At 39.3% G+C, this 27,959-nt stretch overlaps 1 protein-coding gene across 1 annotated transcript; it reads left to right on the top strand.

The window, feature by feature from the left end:
• The first annotated feature begins 63 nt into the window (after window positions 1–63).
• Window positions 64–27,866, top strand: pparab (peroxisome proliferator-activated receptor alpha b). The gene is made up of 7 exons (XM_033968228.2): window positions 64–296; window positions 15,825–16,085; window positions 18,273–18,433; window positions 20,052–20,190; window positions 22,557–22,756; window positions 24,861–25,314; window positions 25,855–27,866. Exons 2-7 carry the CDS (start codon window positions 15,863–15,865, stop codon window positions 26,097–26,099), a joined length of 1,422 nt encoding a protein of 473 aa, XP_033824119.1. The 5' UTR covers window positions 64–296; window positions 15,825–15,862; the 3' UTR covers window positions 26,100–27,866.
• Window positions 27,867–27,959: the final 93 nt, after the last annotated feature.

Raw genomic sequence — 27,959 nt, 5'->3', positions numbered from 1 at the left:
GCCATGTCCGTAGCTCGCCGTTTATTTGCTGAGAATATAGGTGTGTCAGTGGGTGTGCGCCTTCCCATGTGTCAATCAACACGTCATTTCCTACGGGTGCGAACCATGGCCCTGCTCTGGATGGACGTGGTTGAGGATTTTTGACAGCCGCAGCGCCGTGGTTAAAAAAATAAAAGAAAAACACAAGGACGCAGCGTGTGACGGACTGGATTTTGGCCGTGCGTCTTTCTTTGGATCTTGCGCCCAACTCTTCCCGTTTTGGTATGGCGGTTTCTGATGGCGGTGTTTGCGTCAAGGTACGTATTTTATTAGGCTTTTTGTCTTGTGTTTGCACAGAGTCGTGCTGCTGCAGCTCAGTGCCTGTCTGTAGAGGAATGTCACTCCTGGGTAATCAATGCATTGTGCAAGACGCGGGGCTGAATAAGAGAGACATATCCCTCCACTCGTAATCTCCACATCACGTCCCATTTCATATATTTTTGCACAATTCTATACCGTTGTTATTGTCTGTAGACAGCGGGGTAATCTTATTTCAGCTTTCACGCCTGCGCAGCTCTGTTGGTGCTGCTTGATCAATAGGATGGGTGCATTTTCCTTTAGTACATGAAATTAAAACATCAACAGGATTTTTCAATATTCTGTTTGCACGCCATTTTTGTCTTTGTTGTGGTTATAAAGAACCATTTGGGTGATAGCTTCCTGGTTCTGGTTAATTCATCTTTCTATCTAATGACACCTATAAGACAATGCTATTGCGTTAAGTGCAAATATAATGGTGGTGTTCAGTTTGCTCTGTGGATTAAGAGGCAGGTATGGCAGTACAGTTAATAATATTCTCATTAATTGTTGCCTATGAAGAAAATAAAATTCTAACTAACCTACTGGAAAAAATAGTAGTACAACCTCCATAAAAGCAATATTGTTTTCAGTAATACAGTTAAATATTGCATAGATAAGCATAAGAAGTAAAGGGAAGCCATATTAATTAAAGCAAACATCAGTGGCTTGGCAGGTGCGGCTGAGCCTAGTGAGTGCACCTTAAGCTGTCACTATTATTGAAGTAGTGAACAGAACCAAAATGCATTGTTGGTGCAACTGAAGTATTGAAGCAGATGACTTAATTACTGTTATTAAAATCTAAACTCTAAAATCTTGAACATCAACCAGTAATACCTTATACTGGGAATTTATTCTGTTGGGGCATCAGGATTATATTGTCAAAATGATAAGATAAACATTTCAGAAAGGAAATTATTTTAGTGCGTTTAAATCTGTTAAATAGAGAGAGTTATTAACAATATAATGGCATTATACAAAAGGAAGTAGGGTTGTCAAAAGTATCAAAAATCAGATTCTAAATGATAATAAAACTAGTTTTGAAACTAGATACTCATTTTGGGAAAAGGTTTGTTACACAATAGCCTCTGGCCTTAAACCTTGCTATCTCCATTAAGACAAACAGGTGGTGCCACTGTTGATGCTGCTTGATCAATAGGATGGATGCATTTGTCTTTAGCATATTATATTAAAACATCAACAGGATTCTTCAATATTCCATTTGCATGTTACTACGCCATTTTTATCTATGTAATGGTTATAAAGAAGCGTGGGGGTGATAGCTTCCTGTTTCTGGTTAAGAGACTGGCTACTGTATCTTTCTGTCTAATGACAAGTATCAGAAATCAGATTTACAGCTCAGGTCTGTGGAGAGACTATCCTGCTCACAGTAAGAATCCATTTTTTCTAGATATTTTTAACAGTAAGACAGCCATATGCAAATAAATGCTATATAGAAAAAGTTAATTAAAATATATACATTTTCCAGAACATGAGGTTGTGTCTTTTTGGCTCACTTTCAAATCATGCGACGAGATAAAGGTATTGATTGAACTTAGTGTGTTTTTGGTCTATTCAAATATGCACACTCAAATACAGTGGTGTTTAATGGGCTGAGTCTGACCCTTACACAGTCTCCACATCAGCATGGCATTTCGCCTCTGTCCAAAGGTCTGCAGCCATAACACGCCGTTTTATGCTGCATGGAATGTCATGTCACAATGTCACTCAGCTCATGGACAGCAAGTAGAGGAGAGCAGTACTGACAAAAATGTTCAACTTGATTTTGATACGAAAAAACACTCCTCAATATAAAATAATAACATTTTTGTACTAGTCTGGTATAGATCAAGACCAGTGGACTTACCCTGATGACATATTCAGGGGATTTTGTGAAAATTCATTCAACCTGTAAAGATCTTGACTCAACTATTGCTCAACTATTTATTTCAACTATTTATTTCAACTATTGCACAAAAATGACTGAACTTTGAAATTAACCCCGAAAGTTCAGAAATATCACTTTTCACCCCTATTTTAAAGATGTTTGTTCTATTTTATTTTTAATAGATTGTTATTTTACACAATATTCTCATTTGACATGCATCCAAAACAACTTTTACAATAAAAAGAACCAAATAAAAAGCCCTTACTGATTCAGACTGGCAATGATCTTTTTTTATCTGTGAATGTGGTAGGTATCTTTGGTCTATATATCAGAAATATCTTTTACCCCTTGTTGGCTTTTGTGTCTTTGAGGCAACTAGTAAACTGTCGTGCATTGACCCCTTCAGTGAGACTATATTTGGACAAAATGTGCTGCTCAGTGGCACAACAAAGTCTGGGGTCAGGTGAAAAGGGCTAGAATCACTATGCCACTTATAGAGCTACAAATTGCAAACAAAATGAAATTGCAGTTTGAATGGTCATAATGAGCAAATTGCACAGGTTGCTATCATTTTGTGCATACAGTTACAAAAATCAACAAAATATCCTGTGAAGTGTACCGGTAATTATAATGCCTCCTAACCTTGTAATTTAGATTCAGGTTTTCATGTTTTTCTAATTATTACTCGGTTTGGTGGGATAGTACTTTTGATTAATATTTATAATAGTTTTACATCAGTCAGGTTTGTGTAGAAATGAAGGGGGGTAAAAGTTGAAAATGACAGGAAGTAGTTCTGTGTTCTAAAAAGGAATGTTATCCAAAAAAAAAAAAAAAAGGAATGTTATCAATTTACACAATTCATCAAAAATGCAGGCAGTTTTTGTGCAAATGAACACATTTCTAGGAGTTTTAACATGTCTTGTTTTTTTTGTTTTTTATCACAATTATTGGGAAAAGATAAGCTTTGGCCCTTATTTACATCCACAACTGCCCTGTCCTTTTCAATGTTTGTTTTTATCTGAATGCTTTTAACTGTATGTTCATAAATGTTGATTTTAACTGTCTGTAAATTGTATATTATATTGTATTGTAAGGTGACCTTGAGTGCCCAGAAAGGCGCCCTATAAATAAAATGTATTATTATTATAATACAAATTCTTCAGCCCTTCCACTTTGTCTTTGTGCTCTATTAAAGTCAAACAAAGTGTCTCTCCCCTTTTTTAAAATGAGCATAATATATTATCTAACACATTGTACTTTTTCTTGTTAAGTAACCTCTCAGTGACCCTGTTTTTTGTGGTTTTGGAGTTTTCTGTGGTTTCATTCTGCAGATTTAGTTTCTCTGAGACATATAATCTGAGTCACCCTCACAAAACACGAAACAAATGAGTAATACGAAAAGGGAATCAATGGCCTTTTTTTTCTACTCAAACTGGACTTTCAGGTTCTCAACCGTCTGGAAGCTGTAATTCTGTTATGGCTTCACAAACTTGTTCTACTAACCTATTTGTTCATTGTTTTATCAATAACAATAAGGCTGTTTATGCAGGTATATTCCAGTTTAGTGAGAGTTTATTTTTAATGTGTAAAAATCCATTGGAGATGATGATGATGTGATTAGGTCCCAAGAATGTTTTTCACTTTCACTTTCAATCAATATGGACCTAGCCATGTTTTGAGCAGCTGTACATTGATTCTGTAAAGTTTTAGAGATGCAACTTTTAGCATGACCAATATTTCCTTTGTAAACTATGTTTTTAGTGTGTTTGGTAAAGTGTTGTTAATTATGCAGAGAGAGGAGTGTGTTGTTTTTAATTCTTACTACTTGCCCTGATTATTGCTAAGAATGAAGAAAGAATAACAAATTGAAAGCATTTCAATTGAAAAATCTTTCAACAGCAGTTTAGACTTCAAATTTTTTTCTGAAATGCGTGGGATTTTTGTATTAGTTTATCAGTTCAAATTCTTCTTAGATGTGAATGCTCCTGGATTTGTTTATGATGTATGCACTTTGAACATAATCTTACTTAAACAAATTTTGCAAATCTAAGCACAATCATAAAAAGTGTCAGAAAAATCACAATTCGAATTTTTTTTTTTTTTTTTTTTTTTTTAAAATCCATCGAATTTGAGTTGGCACAATTATCAAATAAAAAAAAAGGCTGCAGTTATTTATGTCCTCTATATTTAACAAGACCAGTTCACATTTCAGTCTTTCAAGTGTTAATGCTGTAATTCTTTATAATGTGCAATCTAGACCGAATCCTACTTTTAAAATAATATTGCAAATTTTCTCACAATGCCATAATCCGTAATTGTCATGAAAATGTATGCATCTACAACTTATGTAAACTATACCTTTATCTGTACTTTACCAATAAAGCATTACCTAAGTATTACTCAATCTATTGGCTCTATGTGGTGTTAAGTCATTGTGTAAACAGACCATAGTACATATTATAACTAAGCTGCTTTTTTCCCTTCTTTATTGGCTTTTTTTTTTTTTTTTTTTTTGTAGTTAGGTTTATTTACACTGCCTGGCCAAAAAAAAAAGTTGCCACCAAAAAACACACTCTAATATTTCGTTGGACAGCCTTTAGCTTTGAATATGTCACACATTCGCTCTGGCATCGTTTTGATAAACTTCTACAATGTCACAAGATTTATTTCCATCCAGTGTTGCATTAATTTTTCACCAAGATCTTGCTTTGATGATGGTCGAGTCTGACCTCTGCACAAAGCCTTCTCCAGCACATCCCAAAGATTCTCAATGGGGTTAAGGTCTGGACTCTGTGGTGGACAATCCATGTGTTAAAATGATGTCTCATGCTCCCTGAACCAACTCTTTCACAATTTGACCCCGATGAATCCTGGCATTGTCACCTTGGAATATGCCTGTGCCATCAGGGAAGAAAAAATCCATTGATGGAATAAACTGGTCATTCAGTATATTCCGGTGTCAGCTGACCTCATTCTTTGAGCACAGACTGTTGCTGAACCTAGACCTGACTCACTTATACCTATAGGCTCGTACCTATTTGGTTAGTTAAATACAGGATTCTGTTTCGAGTGCACATTGTAAATAACTCCATAAGCATCAGACTCAAGTATAAACTGTTAAAATAATCCAAGAATCCCATGCATTTCCAGAACATGTTTGTAGAGGTCTAAACTGTAGGTGCAACAACTTTCTAATATCTAAATAAATCCAGTTTTGCGATTTGATAACTGCGGTTTCATTGTGATCCTAAAACTGCGGTTTCATTGTGATCCCTTCCCTTTACAACTTTCCATCAACTATGTATCATGTGTTGTCAATAGTCGCTGTGTTTGTTGCCTGTTAAGTCACCCAGCTTTGACCTTCTTGAGTGCGCACGGGCGGGTGGATGTTTTGGTGGTGGGTTGTTGGTTTTCCACGTTGGCTGCACCTCTCTGAGCCCTCCTTCTGTTCTGGTCCCATTGGGCTGGATTGGGGCCTTATTGTCAGTCTTACCATAAGCAGCTCTAGACTGGAGATTGTCTGTGCTAATGATTAGACAGGCCCGCTCTCTGTAAGCTACAAGTGGAGTGTTTGACAAGTGGTCATAATGGCTTTAGTATACATAGAATTAACTCCTCTTCTAATTCTTAACAACAAATTCAGGAAACGGTATGGCTTGTTAAATGTAATAACCCTGATTATTTCTTCTACTCATTCAAAGGGACAGGATTGCATGGGTCAGTGATGGGTTAGGTAACATTAAAAGGTTCAACTACTCCTGAAAAATTATACCAAAAACTGGTGCCAAATAATACTAATATTTTTCATTATGAACATGGTTAGCTAGTCTCCATGTCCGGAGATCCGGTTGTCGAGGTCCCTGCCTTCGACTGCCGCCCGGATCTCTCCGCACCCGCCCCTCATGGCTCCTCCCGCAGGTGGTGGGTCCACGGGAGGACGGCCCCACGTCGTTCCTTCGGGCTGGGCCTGACCGGGCCCCGTGGGAAAAGGCCCGGCCACCAGGCGCTCGCTGCCGAGCACCCACCCCAGGACTGGCTCCAGGGTGGGGCCCCGGTAACGCCAGTCCGGGCGACGTAACTGGCCTCACTGTTTCTCTATCCATAGGGGCTTCTGAACCGCTCTTAGTCAGACCCGTCTCCGAGGACCTGTTTGCCATGGGTGACCCTACCAGGGGCATGAAGCCCCCGACAACATAGCTCCCAGGATCATTCGGGTGCTCAAACCCCTCCACCACGTTAAGGTGGCGGTTCGGGGAGGGGCAGGGCGCAGAGTGGCCGGGCGCACCCTTAGGGATAGGGTGAGGAGCTCGGTCACACGGGATGAGCTCGGAGTAGAGCCGCTGCTCCTACACGTTGAGAGGAACCAGCTGAGGTGGCTCGGGCATCTGCTCAGGATGCCTCCTGGACGCCTCCCTAGGGAGGTGTTCTGGGCATGTCCCACCGGGAGGAGGCCCCGGGGAAGACCCAGGACACGCTGGAGGGACTATGTCTCTCGGCTGGCCTGGGAACGCCTTGGGGTCCCACCAGAGGAGCTGGAGGACGTGTCCGGGGTGAGGGAAGTCTGGGAGTCCCTGCTTAGACTGCTGCCCCCGCGACCCGGCCCCGGATAAGCGGAAGAAAATGGATGGATGGATGGATGGACATGGTTATTCTGTTCAGTTGTTTGAGATCAAGCATTCCCAAACTTTCAGACCCCCCAAAACAAGCATGCAACCAACCCAGAACCCCCACTGCAAAATTAAATTGGCGCTTGTAAATCATTTCAAGTTGTGAAACATGAATCCACATCTGGATTCATTGTATTCATTTGCATTTGTATTCATTGACCTAATTTCAGAAAAATGTACTGTTTTCAATTGTCATCAAAATTTTATCTTCCCAGGCATCTCACGACTCCCAGCTCAGTGTCTCATGATGCCTACTTTGAAAACCGCAGTTCTATATAATGATTAATAAGTAAGGGAAAAAAGGGGCTTCCCATCTGGAGATTAGAGTATCTCCTAATGTAGTTTGGATGTTGTTTGGAGTTGTTAGAATACAGAGTGCAGCACATTATTGGCAGAAGGTCAAAATATTTCAAATTAATCTCCTCCTTAAATACACCGACTGTCAGAAATGAGGAACACCGAGCGGTAACAGAGCAGATCCTAAGATGGCTATTATTTGTTCTTATTCCTAGCAGCAGACGGGACTGGGTCACAGCAGGATACATTTGCCCAATAAGCAAATCATACTGCAATTCCAAACACACATTGAGCCATTCTATAACAAGTAGTTTTGCAAGAGTCAGAATAATCTCGTGTGTATATATCTTCCTTCAAAAGTGTCCATCAGACTCCATCCTGAGTCCTCCTTGGTCTGTCCCTGACCTGTCCCCGTGCTGTCCCTGTGTTGCCTGGCAGTGGGTGTCCTTTGGCAGGTCTCTGGGGACAGAGCAGCTGTATACACTTGTACATTCTCTTCTCTATGTAGACATTATGCACTATATTATATTGGCCAATAAAATCATATCCGTAAACATGGGGCAATGATGTCCCAGTCATAAAGGTAAAAGTGCTTGATCATTGTACGCCTAATTGAATGCAGCTATGGTACAAATATGGTCGTTTATACTCCTCTATCTGTCAAATGATGGAGATTGTTGTTGTACCACTATATTAAATTGCAGGTTTATCTTTTAAGGTGGTATAGTGACCTTTGCCATAAATTCGTTCCCAATGTCTACGTAGGACACTTCACTAACACGGCCTAAATGCAGGCATCGTAAATAAGAATTTATGATCTACAGGTAAAAAAGGTTAAAGAGTAGTACAACAGAAAGGACAGGATGTTAGGTTTAGGTTTTTCTATCGGAAAAACAACTACTTCAGTATTCTCAATATATTATAGTGTTTAGTTTTTGTAACAGGGGCTGTGCAAACATTACAATCCTATTTTTAGCTGATGCAATTTTCCATCTGCATACCAAAGCAGTGGTGTATATGTGATTAAAAATATCCAAATGTACAACCAAAGAGGTTTTAAAATGCACCCACATTAATTGGGAGAGTATGTTTGATAGTGAGAGCCTGAGGGGTCGGGACACATGGGGTCAGCCGGAGATTGGTTCAGCTGGGACATAGTGAACACAGCAGGGTGGAGGTTTGCTGCAGAGCTGTGGGCCAGAGTCAGGGGTACACACAGAGACCAGACCATCTCACTAATGCTGACATATCAGAACATAACCAGCCTATGCAGAGAGCCTACATATAAATATCGTGGTATTAAATAACTCAAGTCAATGGAACATCTGCAACTAAGTGTATATCAAGAAATAATAGAAAAAAGCAGTTGTTCTCATTTATTTTTTGCTTTTGCACAGTTGTCAAAAGCACCCATAGAATTTTTATGTAATTATTATCAGCCAGTCCTCTCACTGGAAATGTTATGTATTGCTATACTGTGGAACATTCCAGAAAACATGCATTCTTACTGTTAGATTGCCTCTTCACAGATCTAACCTATAACTTAACCTGGTAATGCTACTTTCTACTGTGGAACATTCCAAGACGGTTATAGCATCTCTATAGAGACAGGAGCCTCATTTGCACTAGCTGGGTTCGCTTGGGGCCACCTTGGCTTGAAACAGTTTGGATGGGGGTATTTCCAGTGATGACAACTTATACACTGCATACCAAATTATTATGCAAATTATATTTTTAAAAGATTTTGCCAAATTGTCAATATAAATGACAGTCATCATAATTTTCAGGTCATCAACCTTAAGCGTCCAATTCGAATGTTCCTGAACAAACCTCCCAATGATAAAAGTATTTTTTCAAAAATAACTTAAAATGCACTGTTCAAAATTATTATCCACAACAGAGTTTCAAACCATGCTATTGTTGCAAAGAACAGAAATGGTCATTTGTTTATTTTTCAATTAGAAGTATTAGCATATTACTGAAATCAAAAGCTATTTCAATCAAAACATCTTAACAGGTCAAGTTACATTTTAACAAAGGACCCCTTATTTGATAGGAGCTTCACAATTCTTGCATCCATTGAACTTGTCAGTTTGTGGAGAGTTTTTGCTTGAATTTCTCTGCAGGATGTCAGAATAGTCTCCCAGAGCTGCTGTTTGGATGTGAAGTGCCTCCCGCTCTCATAGATCTTTCGCTTGAGGATGCTCCAAAGGTTCCCAATAGGGTTGAGGTCAGGGGAGGATGGGGGCCACACCATGTGCAGAGGTATTCCTTGCAGCATGAGATGGTTCATTGTGATGCATGAAGATGATTTTGCTACGGAAAGCACGGTTGGTGTTTATGAGCCTTGTCTCACAGTGCCACAAAGCTGGGATACTAAATGCCTTTTTGTGATTTGCTGAGATCAGCCTTATGAGAGTATAATTCAGGTATGATTTTGTTATGTTGAGGTGACATCAGTGTTTCACATAGCAGAGCCCTGCCCCTGGACCCGGAGCTGTACCCGGAGCATGGAAACGCAACTCGGCTGGAGGGAGCCGCAGTGGCGTGCTGGTCCTCCAATGATTGCCCAAGCGTTCCCAAGCATTCCAGACCCCTTTAGAAGGTACCTCCAGTGGTTCATTTTGGATCCCTAAAAGGGGGCGGTACAGATCACTTTATGCAGTGGAAACCCTCGGGGTCCGCACCATAAAGCCCCATACGGACCCTATGGAAACGAGGCTACGGTGGCATCACCTTTGTTTTATATTTTAATGAAATGATCTGAGTCTAATTGTGGTTAACTCCCCTTCCCTTGGCTGCTCTGGCATGCCCAGGCCATCATTGTAAATAAGAATTTGTTCTTAATGTTTTGCCTGGTAAAATAAAGATTAAATAAAATCACCTTCTCGCGGAGAAGTTACATAGTGCACTTTTAAAGTCTGTCTATGTTCATGTTGTTTTTAATTAGAAACTAAAATCATGATTGACCAACTCAAGGAGAAAATGTGATTAATATTTTCATATATTATCCAGCCCCCGTATAATTTATAGTAATATAATATTTCTCACCACATGAATGCATGTTTTGGTCAATGGAAAATACATGGCAATAAAATCACCCACATCCCAGTTCTTCTACCTACTCAGCATCTACTAATGTGCTGTAAACAACAGTGCACAGGTCATGATAACATGATCCACTGTTATACTCTCTCTGTTAAGATCTTTATGCTAATATTGAAAGATTTAAATTTGACAGCACAAGGTGTGTTGTCAACAATAGGTCCAAGTTGAGCAGTGCTTTGTTCTACATTTGATTAAAGGCATTGCATTTGACTGTTCAGTGGCCAATGCTAAAAACATTGGTCAATTTAAACAACAAACATGGCAAACTGGTACCTCTGTCACATAATTCTGACATTGTACCATCGTTGAGAGTTCATAACCACATACAAACTTGTACTGCAAGATTTTCACAATATTTAGACCTATGTTCTGAAATGATTGTTATTCTTCTTTTAGTTTAACAGTTCGTGTAACTTAAATCTAGTGTTTATACTTCTGGATGTGTTAATAATTTTGTATTTTGAACAAAATCCTATCCTGTTAAAAAAATCACAACTTAGAATAACACCGCTTGTCAGAAAGATCATTATTAGACACTGTATTTTAAGTAAATGTTTCAGCCCCACTTCCATTTTGCCACACAACCAAGGTTAGAGGAAACTAAACAACTATGAATAATGAATAATTCAGTAATGATTTTTTTTTTTTTTTTAATCCAGATGTGATTTTGTATCATATTAAGCCAATACAGTGTAATAGATTTTGTAGATACATTGTATATAGGCTTAATAGAAAGTGAATTTAAACCCAAAATCTTTTAGAATTTTTATTGTTATTTCTTGTACAATTGCCAGACAATGCCTATTAATAGCCATCTGAATTTCTGTGGCATAGGTGAAGGTCCTGGAGGTTGCAGTATTCTCCAGTTCACATATTGCTCTTAAAGTCCAATGTCAGTGACTGGTTTGTACTTTGGTCCCTCTGTGCAGCGATAGGAGGCAAGCAACCTGCTATCAGACTGATAAGGAGTCCACTTAAGTGTTTACAATGTGGGCACGGTACAAGCTCTGCTCTCATGGTTAGCTCTCCAAACGAATAGACAGATAGACCCAGGACAGCCCCATCAGCCCATGACCCCTCTGCAGTACCACAGTGAACAGTCCCACAGGTCAGCACTCGCACCACATGATTGACTGCTTACACATTAACCCAAAGCACTCTCAAACACACCAAACTACAAACGCGGTAGAACTTGATGCTAGGAGTCACATAGTTTGGATGTGGAAGGTACGGTTGAATTGTTTTTTGTTCATTATTGTCAGTGATAGTACTTGATGTTCATCCAGCACTGTGTACAATATCAGTAATGTGATTCACTTGGGTAGTACTACTTGTTTTATGGTGTTTTGTTCCACGCCTTTTTGCAGGGCAAGTCTGAGCACCTGTGTGTTCCTGGCACATAGCCAGCTCGTCTGGACTCAGTGTTTGCTGTCAGCGTGGTTTTGATTGATATGAAAGTGGCTTTAATTAGCCATTGTGGTAGTGTGAGGAACATAATAGACGTGCAGCACTCTGATTAGCTATGCAATTATAACTCCTGAAGTTTTTGTAAATATGATGGTGCGCTATGTAACATTTCTTGAGGACAAGACACCTAATTGTCTCCATGGAGATGTTATTGTTTTGCCTGAAATGTTCCACAGTATGGCATTAAACGTATACAGGTTGTGCAACCAGGCCAAGTTACAGGTCAGATCTGCGGAGAGGCAACCTCGCTCACAATAAGAATACATGATTTTCAAGGTATTTTTAGCCATAATAACACCTGTAGTTGATCCACCTTTTATTTGTTCAATCTGATACCATACTGATACCATACTGTTTACTACCATACATTTAAAACAAAGGAAATAAAATCTCCATAAAAAGGCAGGTAGTGGACCTTTCACCAGAAAAGTTACATATGCACCTTTAAAGTAAATTCTGATGAATGAACAACTGAATCTGCATCTTCTATACTGTATGAAGAAGATACTATTATTTTGGTAGTTTGGATGTTTGTTGCATGTTTGGATGTGAACTGCCTCCCGCCCGCATAGATCTTTCTCTTGAGGATGCTCCAAAGGTTCTCAATAGGGTTGAGGTCAGGGGAGGATGGGCCACACCATGAGTTTCTCTTCTTTTATGCCCATAGCAGCCAATGATGCAGAGGTGTTCCTTGCAGCATGAGATGGTTCATTGTGATGCATGAAGATGATTTTCTATGGAAATTGTCATTGTCTCATTGTGTCTTTATCTGCAAGAATCCGTGTGTCCTCTGAATCAGCTTCACATCTCTTTATAGTACGATGATCACGCTTAAGTTTTCATGAAATATGTAAGGTTTTCATACCTTGTCCAAGGTATTCCACTGTTTCGGCACTAGAGAGATCCTTTTTCTTTCCCATATTGCTTGAAAATGGTGGTCTACTTAGTAATGTGGAACATCCTTCTTAAGTAGTTTTTCCTTTAATTGGACTTAACTGGCAAACTAATTGGCACAGGTGTCTGAGATTGATTTCACTGACCCAAAGAACCCTGAGACCCAATACCATCCATTTTGGAACATGATGTAAATAGGATTTTTGACAACCAATTAAACATATGGTCATAGCACTTGCTATTGTGCCATTATGTTGATCTTGGTCTTTAGATGATAACTTTATAGTATTTGTCATTTTTAAGTGTGTTTTCACTGAAAAATACAATGGAAAATGTATGGAGGATTTTGTGAGCTGGATAATGTGACCACAACCTATACAGGTATATAGGTCATATATAGTCACCATGTTGCGTCCTTTAGTTTTCTAGTGTTGTGCTTGGTAAGAGTGGCCTGTGCCCTCTGCTTGTTCTGTGCAAGTAGAGATGATTTATTGCACGTTGCTCTGTACTCACAGTGGTATAAATGTCACTCAGTAGAAGTACCTGCACCCTGCCTATCCCAAAACGCAGCTTGTCCCAACACCCTGCCCGTCCCAGGACCCAGCCTGTCCCAACTAGATAATGACAGATTTTGAAGTTCGATATATTGCTGAAGTAAATATAGGCGATAAATGATAATATTGTAACTAAGTTATGCCACTGACTCAATAACCCAAGAGCAGATTTAAACCACAGTACTGTTCTAAATGTACAATATTGTAAAAAATCATGAGCTACAATAAATAAATAGCAGAATAAAACGCTGTGGTACTTGGATTGCATCTGTAATGAATTATTAATTCAACCTTTTATAGCTTAAATTTTACTATATAGCCAAAAAATGCCTTGACCACAAAAATATATTTTTCCTGTTTTCATACATTGAACAATAACAAGAATAACACCCTGCCTGTCCCAGCACCTTGCACCCTGCCTGTCCCAGCACCCTGTCTGTCTAAAATAGGTCTTGACTCATTGGATGGGGTAATGTTGGGGGCTGGGTGACCCTGTTCAATGACTGTAGATCCATGGGATAGTATGGATTATTTATGCCAGCCTCCCTTACATGCAGGATTTGATCCCTAATGCTACAGACCTAATACACATTTAACCTATTTTTCATGCTGACTGTTAGGGTGTATTGATTTGCACAGGAAGGAGCCAGTGCTAAGTTGTAGTGGCCATCTTGTGCCTGTTGTCCTTTGCTGCTTATTTTAGCCCATGATCAATGCATCAGCATTGGCCTGACATCACCATGGTGACCCAGGGCTCCTTTTGTCTGTGCTGCCCCCTCTGGTCCCTTTGGTCTCCTCGCTCTGTGAGCACACAGGCAGTATGACCCTGCTCGTCCTGCTTGAGGAGCGGCTAAGCACTCACAGACCTGAGACAAAGCCTGTTACCATGAGACTGCTGCACTCCTCATTGTTCTGTGGGACCAGCTCATAATGAATGTAGCCACATTCCTCTCCACTTGGCTGGTCTCTGTCCTGTCCACCTAAAGCAGGACTAAGCAGCTCTGTGTGTTTACACTGGGCTGTAGTAACGGCATAACAACAGCAGGTTCAGAGCCAGTGTCAGAGGGTCACTAAGGTCTGGAGGTATGTATGTTATATAAATACACAAGTCATACCTGTATATGGGACTGCGTTGACACAAGACCATAACATATGCCCCCTATGGTTTATGGATATTCACTAGGTAAGCAGGACAACTTCCATTCATTAAGACTGAAATGTCTAGAAAATAATAGAATAAAGTATCAAAGTATCATTTGCTGTGTGCACTAGCAGAGGGAAGTGACCAGATGCAGTGCAAGCAATCTGAGAGTAGTCTGAATCAAACTAAAACCAACTTTATGCAAATGTTAAGCAGACTCTTCGGAGAAATTGGTCAGACAAGGTACAGCCCACTTTTACTATGTGTGTACCTTTTTAAAGCTTTGCAAAAACACTCTATTATTTATGTTTCTAGAAATGAAACTACATTGCACTAACCTAAAGTTTATCCAGTATCATTATTTTTTTCAATTGGTTTTGTTGTACGTGACAACACTCTCACTTGTCACACAGCCAGCAGCCCATTACACTCTGCGAGTCAAGTTAAGGTTAAACTAAAGGTGCTCATGTGTACAGGTGTATAAGTGCTGGGACATTGGTCTCCTAAACCCCACCCCTTTGGTCATGTGTCCACTTACCTCCCACCCCTTTGTTCCTGTGTCCACTCCCCTACTCCCTTCACGGAGGCTTGGTTTGATGTCATTAGAGGGGCCTGATGCAAAGAGCTTAAGGGAGATTGACCCAGTTTACATGTGTGTGCCCAAAGTTTAAACATGCATCGTAAGCTCCATTAGCCAAGCATAATTATTATAGTATATCAGTGTACATTTACCCTCTCTTTAGCATTTCAGCAGTGTATGTCCTCTCAGCTCACATCAGATGGACTGTCTCATACCAGCACTTTGTAAGCCAGCCTAGAGACCTAAATTCCAATGTCCATGCGGTGCCCCTGTTTCCCTGGGGCAGCTCCGGGACAGGCACCAGAGTAGAGTTACTGGGAACAGGACTGGCTCACCCGGAGGTGTGGAGCAGCCGTGTTATGTTATTAGATACGTTCAAGCCTCTACTGCTCGCTGGATTTTTCACTGTGGGACTGTATGAATTTATATATTATGTAACAGAGCTCCCGCCTGTGTTATTCTGTATTTTGTAATGCCAGTTTTTTCAGCCAGGCCACCCACCCCCAACTCACCAAAGAACATTTTTGTCTAAACATTTAAAATTGTCTTTAAAAGATTGTCTGTGGGGTAAAGTCTTGGGAAAAAATCAGACGACAAAAACATATAAAAAAGTCTGTAGAAAAGTTCAAACAGTTTCATTGCATCTTGGCTATAAAAGTTAATACCGAGACGTTTCGGCCAACATAGCTGTCATTTTAATGGACTAGTCATGATTATTCCGGTTGTATGTAAGTTGAATGCCAAGTCCTTATCCCACCTGTTCAGCAATATTCTACTGGAATTGCATATTTTGTCTACGCTAGATTTTACATTATATAGCCTTGTAACTATGACAGACACCCACACTCCATTATTAATTTAAAATAACCTCTACTCTCTTCCTCTTCTTCAGTCTGATGAGTGACCCCTGTGGCCCTCCGAAGCTCCGTGATGGTCGACATGGAGGCCCCGTACCGCCCTCCGTCCCCACTGGAGGAGCCCATTCTTGGGGACTCGGGGCTGGGCAGTCCCCTGTGTGCTGACGAGGACTTCATGGACGGGATGGAGGAGCTGCAGGACATCTCCCAGTCCATAGACAACAACACACTGCGCTCCTTCGATGCCCCAGAGTACCAGTCCTCCAGCAATGGCTCTGAGGGCTCCACTGTTCTAGGTAAAGTTTCATGACTACAGGGTCACACGATGAGTCTAGTGGAATATGTTTCTTTGTTCTTTTCTTTTGTAGTTTCTTTATATGTATTTGCTGTCGACAGTACAAACATACAGCCACAGAGGGGACACAGAGGTATGCATTAACCATATTGTACTGGTTTTCTCTGTTCATTAGCTTGGTCGCATTTTGGCCCAGAACATCTCATAATATGTGAACACGTATTAATACAAAACTTTTCTGTCGTGTAGAGCTGAGATTACGATTTTATCATTATTCATGCAGAACTGAAGAAGCAGGTTTGCTGCTCATCCAACTTTATGTTCAGTTGACTGATTTGAATTTTTCTTTTACTTTTCATGCAGTTAGAGTCTTTTTATCCATAGGCAGGGCCAACAGTAGAGAATCACTTCTGCAGTTTTTGAACAGGAAGTAAAAGCCACTGTTTCTGTTATTAAGTCATTTTAGATCAGTATTGCGTCTTACAATGATTGAACTGTAAAATAATGATCTGTCATCTACAAATGTAATACAAAGTACAAGCTGTACAAATTAAAGCATAATTTGTCTTCTTTAAGTCCATCTGTCCAGTGTTTAAGCACACTATTGTACATTTTGTACTTATCCCTCTGACTCCTCTGTACATTTTCTCCATAGGAAAGCTTGCTGCAATACATAATAATTTACAACACAATATAGACTTGTGGCTTATGTAAGGGCTGTCATCTCTCCCAAACTCAACAGTTGGTTCCACATTTAGTTTGGAACCCTCACATTCCCGAGGCACCAGGCAGCACCTCTACGGAAACATCCACTTTTCCCCTGTTTCCTTCTGCATACACATAAGTGTCTGGAAAATTTATGTCCCCACTACAAAATTATGCAACAGGCAGGGGATAGCTGTGGACCCACTTTACTAATCTTAAGAAAAGGCTGTATTGAACTGCAGGGAGAGAGGGGTGAAATAAATAGTGCAGGCTGTCGTCATGGAAAACATTTGATGACATCACAGAAGAGGGTGCAAGGATTTATGGGTGTTTATCTGAAGGGGCTGCATACAGAACAGGGACAGGCCTTATACTGGCGAAAAGTACCGCTGTGTTTCCAAATAGTTTTTATCCCAGATCTGGCGTTACCTTCTTTCCACTCATGTGACTTAGGGTTGCTGTTAGGTGCCATTTTATCCATGCTATTTGTGTCCCAGCATGTTCCCTGCATAAAGTAGACCCTAGTGAACCCCGTGACCTGTCATCTGTGCCTTGGATCAGTAATACAACTCCAGTTATGTGTGTACGAGTGGCTGCAGACATGTATACAGATCTGTAATAAATACTTAAAATTATATCATGGAACAAACTGTCTTTGTCATAATAAGGTCAGAGTTGAGGCAAATTGAATATGGGGTAAAGGTCTTGTGGGGTCATACATTATGAAGCATATCCAGGTGTGTTACAATTTTCTGAAACATGGAGGATAGAATACTTCTCCAGCCAGGTACTCCTTATCAAGATCACAGTCCAAGCTCTAAAAATGTAAAGTACATATTTTCAACACCAAAGCTTACATAAGTGTTTTACTTGAAAAAAACTAGTGCTGTAATATTTTGACTTTAATAATGTCCTACACTGTGAATCAGGGATGCATATATTATTGATAATAAAATCTGTTCTTTAAATCTTGCTAATATTAATGTGGTTTCCATTATAGATTTTGCATAATAGGGCTGCACAATAAGAGGGAAAAGCAACATTTGTATATGAGTGTGTATATTATAATATACAGTCATTTTTATTAAAGCCACAGTATGTAATTTTTTAGCCAAAAAGTAGGCATGGTTTTCATTTTGTTTGTTTTCATTGCACTGAAAAACATGACCTTTAATTGGCTAGAAGAGAGCTGCCTCCTGCTTTTTCTGTAGAAATTATTTTGGTTCCATTCCAAAGTATGATTTTAAATGTCTATTTCCATGGAATCATACATATACCATTTCCAGAAAGTTAAATACTGTTCCTTGAAGTACAAATAAAATAAAACAAAAACATCTTTTGTGGCTGGAATATTTCTTGCTATATATTGGATCTTGCATCTTCCCTCACTTCCAGTATCATTTTTAGACTGCCCTAATACTACTATTATACAAGCCTTTTGGTCTAATACATTTGATTAACTGTTACGCTGTGTGTCCTTCAGATGCCCTGACACCAGCTTCTAGCCCCTCGTCAGTGTTCGGGATGGTCTCGGGCCCGGATGACTTTTCTACTTCCACCTCAGGACTCAATCTGGAGTGTCGGGTATGTGCTGACCGCGCATCTGGGTATCACTATGGCGTTCACGCTTGTGAGGGCTGCAAGGTAAGACAACTACACACGGTAGTTTCAACTCTGTCCACAGCAGATTAGATCACATATATGTTGTTGTAAATTGATTTAAGGGTTAGATGTGTTCATGTGATAATTGCTTGTATATGCTATGTAGACTTTCTCAGTCTCTCAGTGAAATGATTGTCAAAGTGTGGGAAGTGAACTGATGACATTTTCTGGTGGTACTTATAATGTACAGACAAGCAGGTTCTGCCATGTGCTTTTCTCCATGGAGATTTACCTTAAATGCTCCACAGTATGGCAATAAGCGATATTTAACTCCATGGAGGAAAGGATGTGTTTGCCACCAGGCTAAGTTACAGGTCAGCTCTGTGGAAAAGCAGACACTGAGACTGAGTAAGAATGCATTTTAAAAGGTGTTTATTTATTTTATTATTATTATTTATTCATTCCTTCTATTTCACGGTTGATTGCCAAACCATGGAACATTTCAGGCAAAGCAATTACATCTCCATGGAGAGAACCAAGTGGCTGAAAAGTTGTCACTGGGAGTATAGTAGTAGAAAAGAAAGAAAAGTGACACAAATTCTGTTAAATATATAATCCTCTGAGTTAACTGTTGACCAAGCAGGACAGTCATAAAAGCCACTAAAGCACAAATATTTAATGTGAGGAGAAGGGTGTATGCATTCCCAAGCTGTCCTCCTTTGTCCCTACTATTTATATCCTTTATTATTATCCTTTTTTAATGTTCAGCCTATTTATTTTCAAACTTGTAAATATTACTCTAGTCGCCATCTTTGACACTGTTTGATAACTTCTCTGTTTACGTGTAGTGTGAATCTGAGGTGAGTTAGGGTTTTTGAACTGTGGGTTGTCAGGTGAAGTACTAAAACTATAAAATTAGGCAATATTACTACGTTCACGAGTAATAAAGAGCTTCTAGGTAAGACATAAACAGACTCTACTAATCCACCATAAATCATAATCAAGGCTGTTTCAAGGTTCAAAGTCCTCCCTTTATCCTGCGGTTATATGGTTGTTTACTTTTATTCATTTATATTATTTAATACTTTAAAATCACATAGACCTCGCATCAAGTCACTTATTTTGCCTTGTGATTTGACTGGAGCTTATGATAGTGGTTGTTGGGAGTCACTCTTGTCGAGTTTATATTTTTATTATGTAATCTTGGAGAATCTTGTAGCATTTAGGAGCAAATGTGTAACCTGCTTGTCTCCATGGAGATGTTTGCGTTGCCTAGAGTATTTCACAGTACACTATTAACCTATCTTCCATGTATAAAATTATAGATGTGTGATTACATTGAAACACATGCATTCTTATTGTGAGTAGGGTTGGCTCTTCACAGATCTGACCTATAACTTGGCCTGATGGCGTCACCTGCTTGTCACCATGGAGAGATACTGCATATACTGAACATTCCAGACAACATCCCCATGGAGACAAGCAGGGGCCAGACCCACAAGAAAAGTTACATAGTAAATCTGTTGACCAAAAAGCATACTACGCCTGGCTGTTGTAACAGAAATCCTCATTGTAATGTCATAAATACTGTCTGATCTATATGTACTCAAAAATGGAAATGCTATTGTATCTATTCATTATTGTTTTTCATTTTTTCCAGGGATTCTTTCGGAGAACCATCAGGCTGAAATTGGAGTATGACAAGTGTGAACGCCGTTGCAAGATTCAAAAGAAAAACCGAAACAAGTGCCAGTACTGCCGCTTTCAGAAGTGCCTGTCTGTGGGCATGTCCCACAATGGTGCGTGTGGCAGGTTCTCACACAATCAAACATGTTGGGTTTACTTGCATTTTGGAGATGTTTAATTGACTTACATTCATATCCCGGAGATTTTAACCTTAACCATAGTCTCTCCTTGCCCGACCTGAGCGCAAACCATAACCTTAACCTATTTTAACCCATATCTGAATTTCAAACCATGTTGTTGAAGTTATGCCAGATTTTTGCCCTCTTAAGTGAGTCAGGTCCCCATAATCTGAGTGTGTATACAGATTTTAGTACACACAAAGTGATAAATACCTGCCCACAAGCACACTCAGGTTACACTGGGTTTGTCTAAAAGTACGTAAGTGGATGGGTGCCAGACAGCTATACACTTGATTTAACCCAAATAAGCAATCCTAGTCCAATACAAGGTGTTTGGTTACATGTTGGAAGAACACAAATGTGGGTTAATGTCTGGTTTCTTTGTTAGTAAGATCGGATATCTTAAAACATTGAAATATCAAGAGAATAATGTACTTTTATGCCTGGTTATCCTAAGAAGCAGTCCCATAGAAATGACTACTTTTTCTGTATAATCCATGCTGCATACCTCCTGAAAAAGTATAACTCCAGTACCAGTATTGTTAAAGTTAGGCTTGTCAAAAGTATAGAAAAAATCTGACACTGATCAAAAACTAGTTTCGAAACTAGATAATCATTTGAGCAGGTATCGGTACTAAAAAAAGTCACATACAGGATAGAAAAGAACCTTTCCTGAATAGTTTTAGAATGACCTTGAGCTGTATCAAAAGACACATAGACTAGTATACACCCATGGACCACTATGGAACCTACCTGGACGACTGAGGTATTACACAGATATAAGTCCAGATTGTTTTATATATACAAGAAAGTACTATAATTTAATGTTGAAAATGACAATCTATTGTTGAAAAAAAAGCGTTTTAATTATTATTGTGGCATCAGGATTGGTGTTGAATATCGAGTCTATTCCTTAGTCTCGAAATTGAGTTTGAAATTTTAGTATCATGACAACACTATTTTTTTGCCAGCAAAAAAATAACAATGTTGAATGACCTCTAGCAACATTATGACATATTTATGCTTGTATATGCCTTGCAAAGCCACACATTGCAGCAGTAAACCAAAGCAGCATTGGTCCATTATTGATGTACGTATTGATAATGTCTCATAGAGTTTCTAGTGGAGATGTCTCTTCTTCTCAGTGTAAGGTGTATTTTCACAACAGTGTCTAAAACTCCCATGCAGTTGTATTTTACTCAGCCCCACTTCCTTTTACGGTACATGTGTGTCAAATTTCATTGGTCTAAGTGTAACTAAAGAAGGGGAGGAAAGAAATGGGAGAAGTTACTGCAACTGGATCCTTTAAGTTAGTGGGCTTACGGACAACAGAACCACAGCAGTGCTATGTTTGGCCCATTCCTACTTTTATATTGATTACCTATTGATTTCTCACCGCTGAATCCAAGATTTAATAATTGAAGAGTAGTTTATTTTGGGTACTACTGATCGGACATGCATTCAGGATATCAGTTCATTCAACTGCAGTCTCTGGTCTAGACTCATCCTTCTCTGTGGTGCTTTACCAAATGGACTTATGTGCAGCTTAACATCACTCACTTCATCACTTCTTAATTAGACTTGGCTCCTGTTCAGCCGCCTGCTGCAGGCTTCATCAGCTTTAGATGATCCATCCACTTGTGAGCAGTAATCTAATGGGCTTCAGACAGCCTGTTATCCCAGCAGGCCCTCACTCTCTAGGCTCAGACAACCTTCAGTACAAAGAGTCTACTCCATGTTTGCATATAGACCTGTATCCTCAGGTACACTGTAGTAGCATCTATAATATACATCAATAAGATGTATCAGGATGTGGTTAAAGCAGCATGTGGCTGCTTAAACTGCTGAAGGGGTTAAAAACAGTTCACATCTAATCTCATTAGGTAAATGGGATCAAGGCGTCTGCTAGTGCTCTTGTGGAAAACAACTGTTGTTTTGTCCAAATGTATGTTCATATGTTGCAGTAACATTTTTACCACCCTTTTTATTCTACCTTCTTGGGGCTTAGCTTGTCAAGTACAAGACCAGTCCAAGCCAATATAATTTTGGTTACCTGATGTGAACTTGAAGTGTGGGCATGTTTTATTTATATTCACTGCCAAGGTGAATTCTCATCCATCTGGCAGTGTCCTAACCTCCACTTTTCAACAGAAGAATCCTGTATTGGAGAATTACTTAAATGTGAAACAGTAATTTGGCTTGTCTAGATGTGTATGTGCAGAATCACATATACTTAGACTTTTCTTTGTCATGTACATATTGATGCCATTGTTGAATATCTTTTCTCCATGTGTCCCCAGCGATCCGTTTTGGTCGGATGCCGCAGTCAGAGAAACTGAAGCTGAAGGCGGAGATGGGGACGGGGGACAGGGAGGTGGAGAACCCTCAGGTGGCTGACCAGAAAAGCCTGGCTCGACAGATCTACGACGCCTATGTGAAAAACTTCAACATGAACAAGGCCAAGGCCCGGACTATTCTCACGGGAAAAACTAGCACTCCTGTATGTCACCAATCTCAATCTTATTACATCTAGAAATGCCACATAAGCCTCATACAACATGAACAAGGCTTCATAGGTTATGTTTAGCCTAGCTAGTGACAGAAATACCTTGCTCAATCAGTAGCTAACACACAGACCGAACAAGGGAAGGTCTGTCTGACTCAAAATAACATAAAGATCCAGTGTATGAGCCATGAAGCCATATTAACCACTGACTTCTCCTTTTAAGCTTTCAAATACACACATAGTCTTTGAATCACATTTTCTCACATAACTCTTATTACAGTTATTCCCTCTATTTTCATCAAAATGGTAGATTTTTTTGGGTCATAGACTGCCAGCCTGGCTACATTCCACAAATAGCTGTGTGTAGGTGTGAAACGGGTCAAAAGGGATAGTTCAGAGAGACAGCTCCTCTGTGTTCAAACATAGACGTATTGTTTAATCACTGAACTTGCATGTTTTTGATGTTTATTTTATTCACTTTTCAAATTATTATTTTAGGTATAAATTGTGGCTATACTATTTTTTTCCTGTGTAGTTTAGCAAGATTTGTTTCACCCCTGTGCACATATATTGTATAAACAGCTCTTAAGGTAAAAAGGAGACTGTAGCAAAACTCTGTTTTCTCTGTTTGCTCCGTTGTAAAACACACTTATAAACTAACCATGGTGAAAAATTAGGATGCTAGGAATGCATAAGGTACAAAAGGAATAACTTTGGACCACTGCAAATTGTTTAAAATAAACTAGTTGTGTTTTTCATGTTTTGAAGACAGTAAAAATCAGGTACAGTGCCTTTAATTGCATTCACTGAAGGGTTGTTTGGAGCCTCAAAGTAATCTTGTGGGTTTGGGAGTCAATATCTAGCTGTATCAAACACACATTTACGGTACAGATGTATTGCATTGTTGAAGTAATAACTTTTCAGGCTGTTTGCTGTGACTATGACGAAAACTATGTGTAACCGTGTCTAATCTCCAGCTGTTTTGTCATCAGGCTTAACGGTCTGTGCTATCCAACAGAGTAGTCATAAATCTGTCATCAGCAGATGCAGATGTTGTTTTGAAATGTATTTCATTCATTTAGGTTGCAAGCATATGCCCAATAGGATAATATAAATTTAAATGTACTATATGTATTATTCAGTATATTTTAACAAAGTCTTCAAAAATGTTTTCTAGTCACTCTCGAAACCTCCTGCTGTAACCATGAGTTAGAGATTTTATGTGATAGACAGCGGCAGATAAAGTAACTTTTTTCACCAATAACCTTGTGAAATTGCATTGATTGGATTGGTATGTTATTCAAGTGATTTAGAAGCTGTCACAGTTTTGTCATTACATAAATACAGGAGTAAAAATAAGGGCTGTGGGCTCCTTTTTGTGGAGCTTGTATAAACAGCATGTGCCAGCAGCTTTAGGAGGGTGCTTCTCAGATCTCTATTTACACAAACAGTCAAATGAGGTTGATGGTATATTAGTGGTATATAATATGGTACATAATCATTCTGTATGCATAGCATTGTATTACAATTGAGAATGCAAAAATAATGTTACAAAATGATTTCTTTTTCATACTCTTGAGAATGTGATGAGGCAATACGTCAAATTATAACACACCATATAAGATGCACTTTGGATGCACTTTTGGATTGTTGATTTCATTTTTTGTTTTAATAGTTGGCATATGTTCAAAGTTTACAGTTTACAACACATACAGAAGAATTGACAAAAAGGCTGGCATGTGAGGTGACAGATACAAGAATCACATTTCATGTTTGTACACATCTTAACTACAGGGTTAGCATTTTTTAAATTTAGAATAAGACTATTATGTGGAAAAAGTATGGCACTTAAAAAACGTTGCTAATTGTGTCAAATTGTGATCTTGCAGCCCTACACCGATTATCAAATAAAACAAGAGGCCACTTGACAGGCCCACAGAAAAAGAGAACAAACATTTTGCTAGAGAACTATAAACAATACATTTTATCATAGGAGCTGGAGGCCTGTGTCCTAACTTGCCTTTGTACCACACTTGAAACTTATGTTCAAGCAATAGTGGTATTTTTCATGCTTTGAAAATATCTCTTGTTTTTTCAGCCTTTTGTAATCCACGACATGGAGACATTGCAGTTGGCCGAGCAGACTTTCGTGGCTAAAATGTTGGGCTCTGCAGAGATGTTAAAGGACCGAGAGGCAGAGGTGAGGATTTTCCACTGCTGCCAGTGCACCTCCGTGGAAACTGTCACCGAACTCACAGAATTTGCAAAATCAGTTCCTGGTTTCTCCAACTTAGACCTCAATGACCAGGTGACTCTTTTGAAATATGGCGTGTATGAGGCTATGTTCGCCATGTTGGCCTCATGCATGAACAAGGACGGCCTGCTGGTGGCCTACGGCTCTGGGTTCATCACCAGAGAGTTCCTCAAAAGCCTGCGGAGACCCTTCAGCGACATGATGGAGCCCAAGTTCCAGTTTGCAATGAAGTTCAACTCACTGGAGCTAGACGACAGTGACATCGCTCTGTTTGTGGCGGCTATCATCTGCTGTGGAGGTAGGAAAAACCTGTTTTGAAATGTATTTGTCCAAATTACAAAACAGCATGAAGGCCAATATTCACAAAAGGAAAGTTGGTTTGAATTTTAAGTAGGAAAGGTGCAGTAAAGGTGCACTGAAGGGTCCACCACCTGATTGTCTCCATGGAGATCTTATTCCTATTGCAAACAAATTTTCCAGTGTATCACATTAAACACATCTATATTGGAGAAAAGTAGGTGGCAGAACCAGGCCAGATCTGTGAAGGGGCAACCCCACTCACAATGCATATTTTTTATAGCTCAAAAACTGAATTGAATAAATGCAACTGACGTTTAATGCTATACTGTGAAACAGTCAAGACAAAGCAATAACATCTCCATGGTGATAAGTAGAGATGTGACATAGTGCACCTTTAAAACTTGTTAACTGTGACTCTTACTTGGTTGATAACTTTTACAAACCTGTTGGCATATGCACAACTTTAGAATAGCTATTTTCACACAGCAAAGTGAAGCAGGGTGGAATAACATATAAGATTCTGTTTTATTGCTGTTAGACCGGCCAGGCCTGGTGAATGTGACCCACATTGAGCGCATGCAGGAGAGAATCGTGAGAGTCCTACAGCTCCACCTACTGGCCAATCATCCAGACGACAGCTTCCTCTTCCCCAAACTTCTGCAGAAACTGGCCGACCTGCGGCAGCTGGTCACAGAGCATGCTCAGTTGATACAGGAGATCAAAAAGACTGAGGACACGTCTTTGCACCCACTTCTACAGGAGATATACAGAGACATGTACTGACCAGAGTGAAGGAGCAGAGACAGAAACATTAGGAGCAGTAGAAGAATCCTCCTCAGGCTTGGGCTGAACCACTTGAACCCAAAAGCTTCAAGAGTGGTGTGGGAGCTAGGTCTGCTCAATCTCTCACTCCAGAAGGCGCTGTGGCCGTATCAATCGTGCAGAGGCCACATACAGCAGAACCAGCCCAGCATCTCCAATGTATGCAATGTTTAATGACTGAGGTGATAATAGAGGTATTCATGTTTAAAATGATACACTGATACTAGACCAGCCACTTACGTGAAAGTTGATGTCAAAGAGCCATGCTGTAGCTAAATTAGGGTTGTCAGAAGTATCAAAAATCCAATACTAATCGATACTAAAACTAATATCGAAACTAGATACTCATTTAAGCAAGTCTCGATACTGAAAAAAAAAATCACAAAACTGGATAAAATTTGACCTTTCCTGAACAGTTTCATTTTGACTTTTATCAGAACTAGTGTGAGGCCACATGGTGTAAGAAACAAATATTGTTATTTTGTGTTGAAAATTACAATGTTGTCTAAAAAAGAGCCTTTGAGTATCAAAATTGATATTGAGAATTGAGTCTTTTCTTTGGCATCAAAATCAAGTTTGACATTTTAGTATCATGACAACACTAAGCTGAATACAACATATTTACAAATTACAACACCCAAGTGACTTTAGTAACAATAGCAACAAGTACATAGCAACCATAAGGCAGCTCTTTACACGTTGACGTTTAATAACCCTCCAGCACTGTCTTGGTATAAAGGTACAGCATGTAACTTTTCTAATGGAGGGTCTCCCACCTGCTTATCTCCATGGAGTGTTTATTATTTTTAAACAAATGATTCCACATTATTGCATTAAACTAATCAATCTCCATGGAGACAAGCAGATGATGCCATCAGGCCAAGTTACAGGTTAGATCTATGGAGATTTTTTTTTTTTTTTTTAGCACCTGTAACACCTTGAATAAATGCAAGATAAATGCTTTGAATGCCATGATGTGGAACATGAGTAAACATATATGACATCACCAGGGAGACAAGCACACAGAAACCCTCCACTAGAAAAAGTACATGGTGCACCTTTTAAGGCAAACCCATGTGGCATTACCAGATATTTTTGTGTCTTTAAATTAGGTTTTGTGAAATTCTGCTACAACATGCATGAAGACATAATTGGGTTACTTTTATGGCTCGCAATACTGTATTTAAATCACAATTTAAAGTCGCAGATGTATTTAAGGGAGCTTGAAACGACTGACAACTACGACTGAAATGAGAGTCACTGTGTAATAAGCACCACAATGCACACTTAAAGCACTAACAGCCTGTGACCTGAAGAACTTTGGTAATGCCTTTTTCACCAAACCTTTGCACAGATTTTGGCACTCCATCAGTTCAGTGTCCTGGTATCTAAGGGCTACGAGATACAGTGCAGCTGCTGACAGCCAATGCATCTTCTGTCCTTTTTCGTTCATTCTCCTCATCTGTTTTGGCAAGATTTACTTAAACTATTTTTCTTGTTAAAACGTATGTTCCTAAGTGCAGTATCTAAGTACATATAAAAGTATAATATGAGATTACACTTCTTACAGTTGATGATAAATAAGATATCTGGTTATAATATTGTTCTACATTAAAAGGTATTTTACATGCTTGTTCATACTGTCTAAACTATTGACCTACTTATTTGATCACGACAAAAAGTTTTAAAAATGCATGGCTGGATCATTTACTCAAAACTGCATGAAAAGACAAAACTTAAACTGGTTAGCAGATTAATTAATAGAATAATTTTACAAACGATGTATGATATAGAGCCAATACCAACATCTTGCACTGTTGG

This window comes from Periophthalmus magnuspinnatus, chromosome 6 (genome assembly GCF_009829125.3).
Source record: "Periophthalmus magnuspinnatus isolate fPerMag1 chromosome 6, fPerMag1.2.pri, whole genome shotgun sequence".
In the NCBI taxonomy this organism is placed as follows: Eukaryota; Metazoa; Chordata; class Actinopteri; order Gobiiformes; family Gobiidae; genus Periophthalmus; species Periophthalmus magnuspinnatus.
Note: the sequence above shows the minus strand (reverse complement) of the source record. Positions and strands in the feature narration are given on the sequence as shown.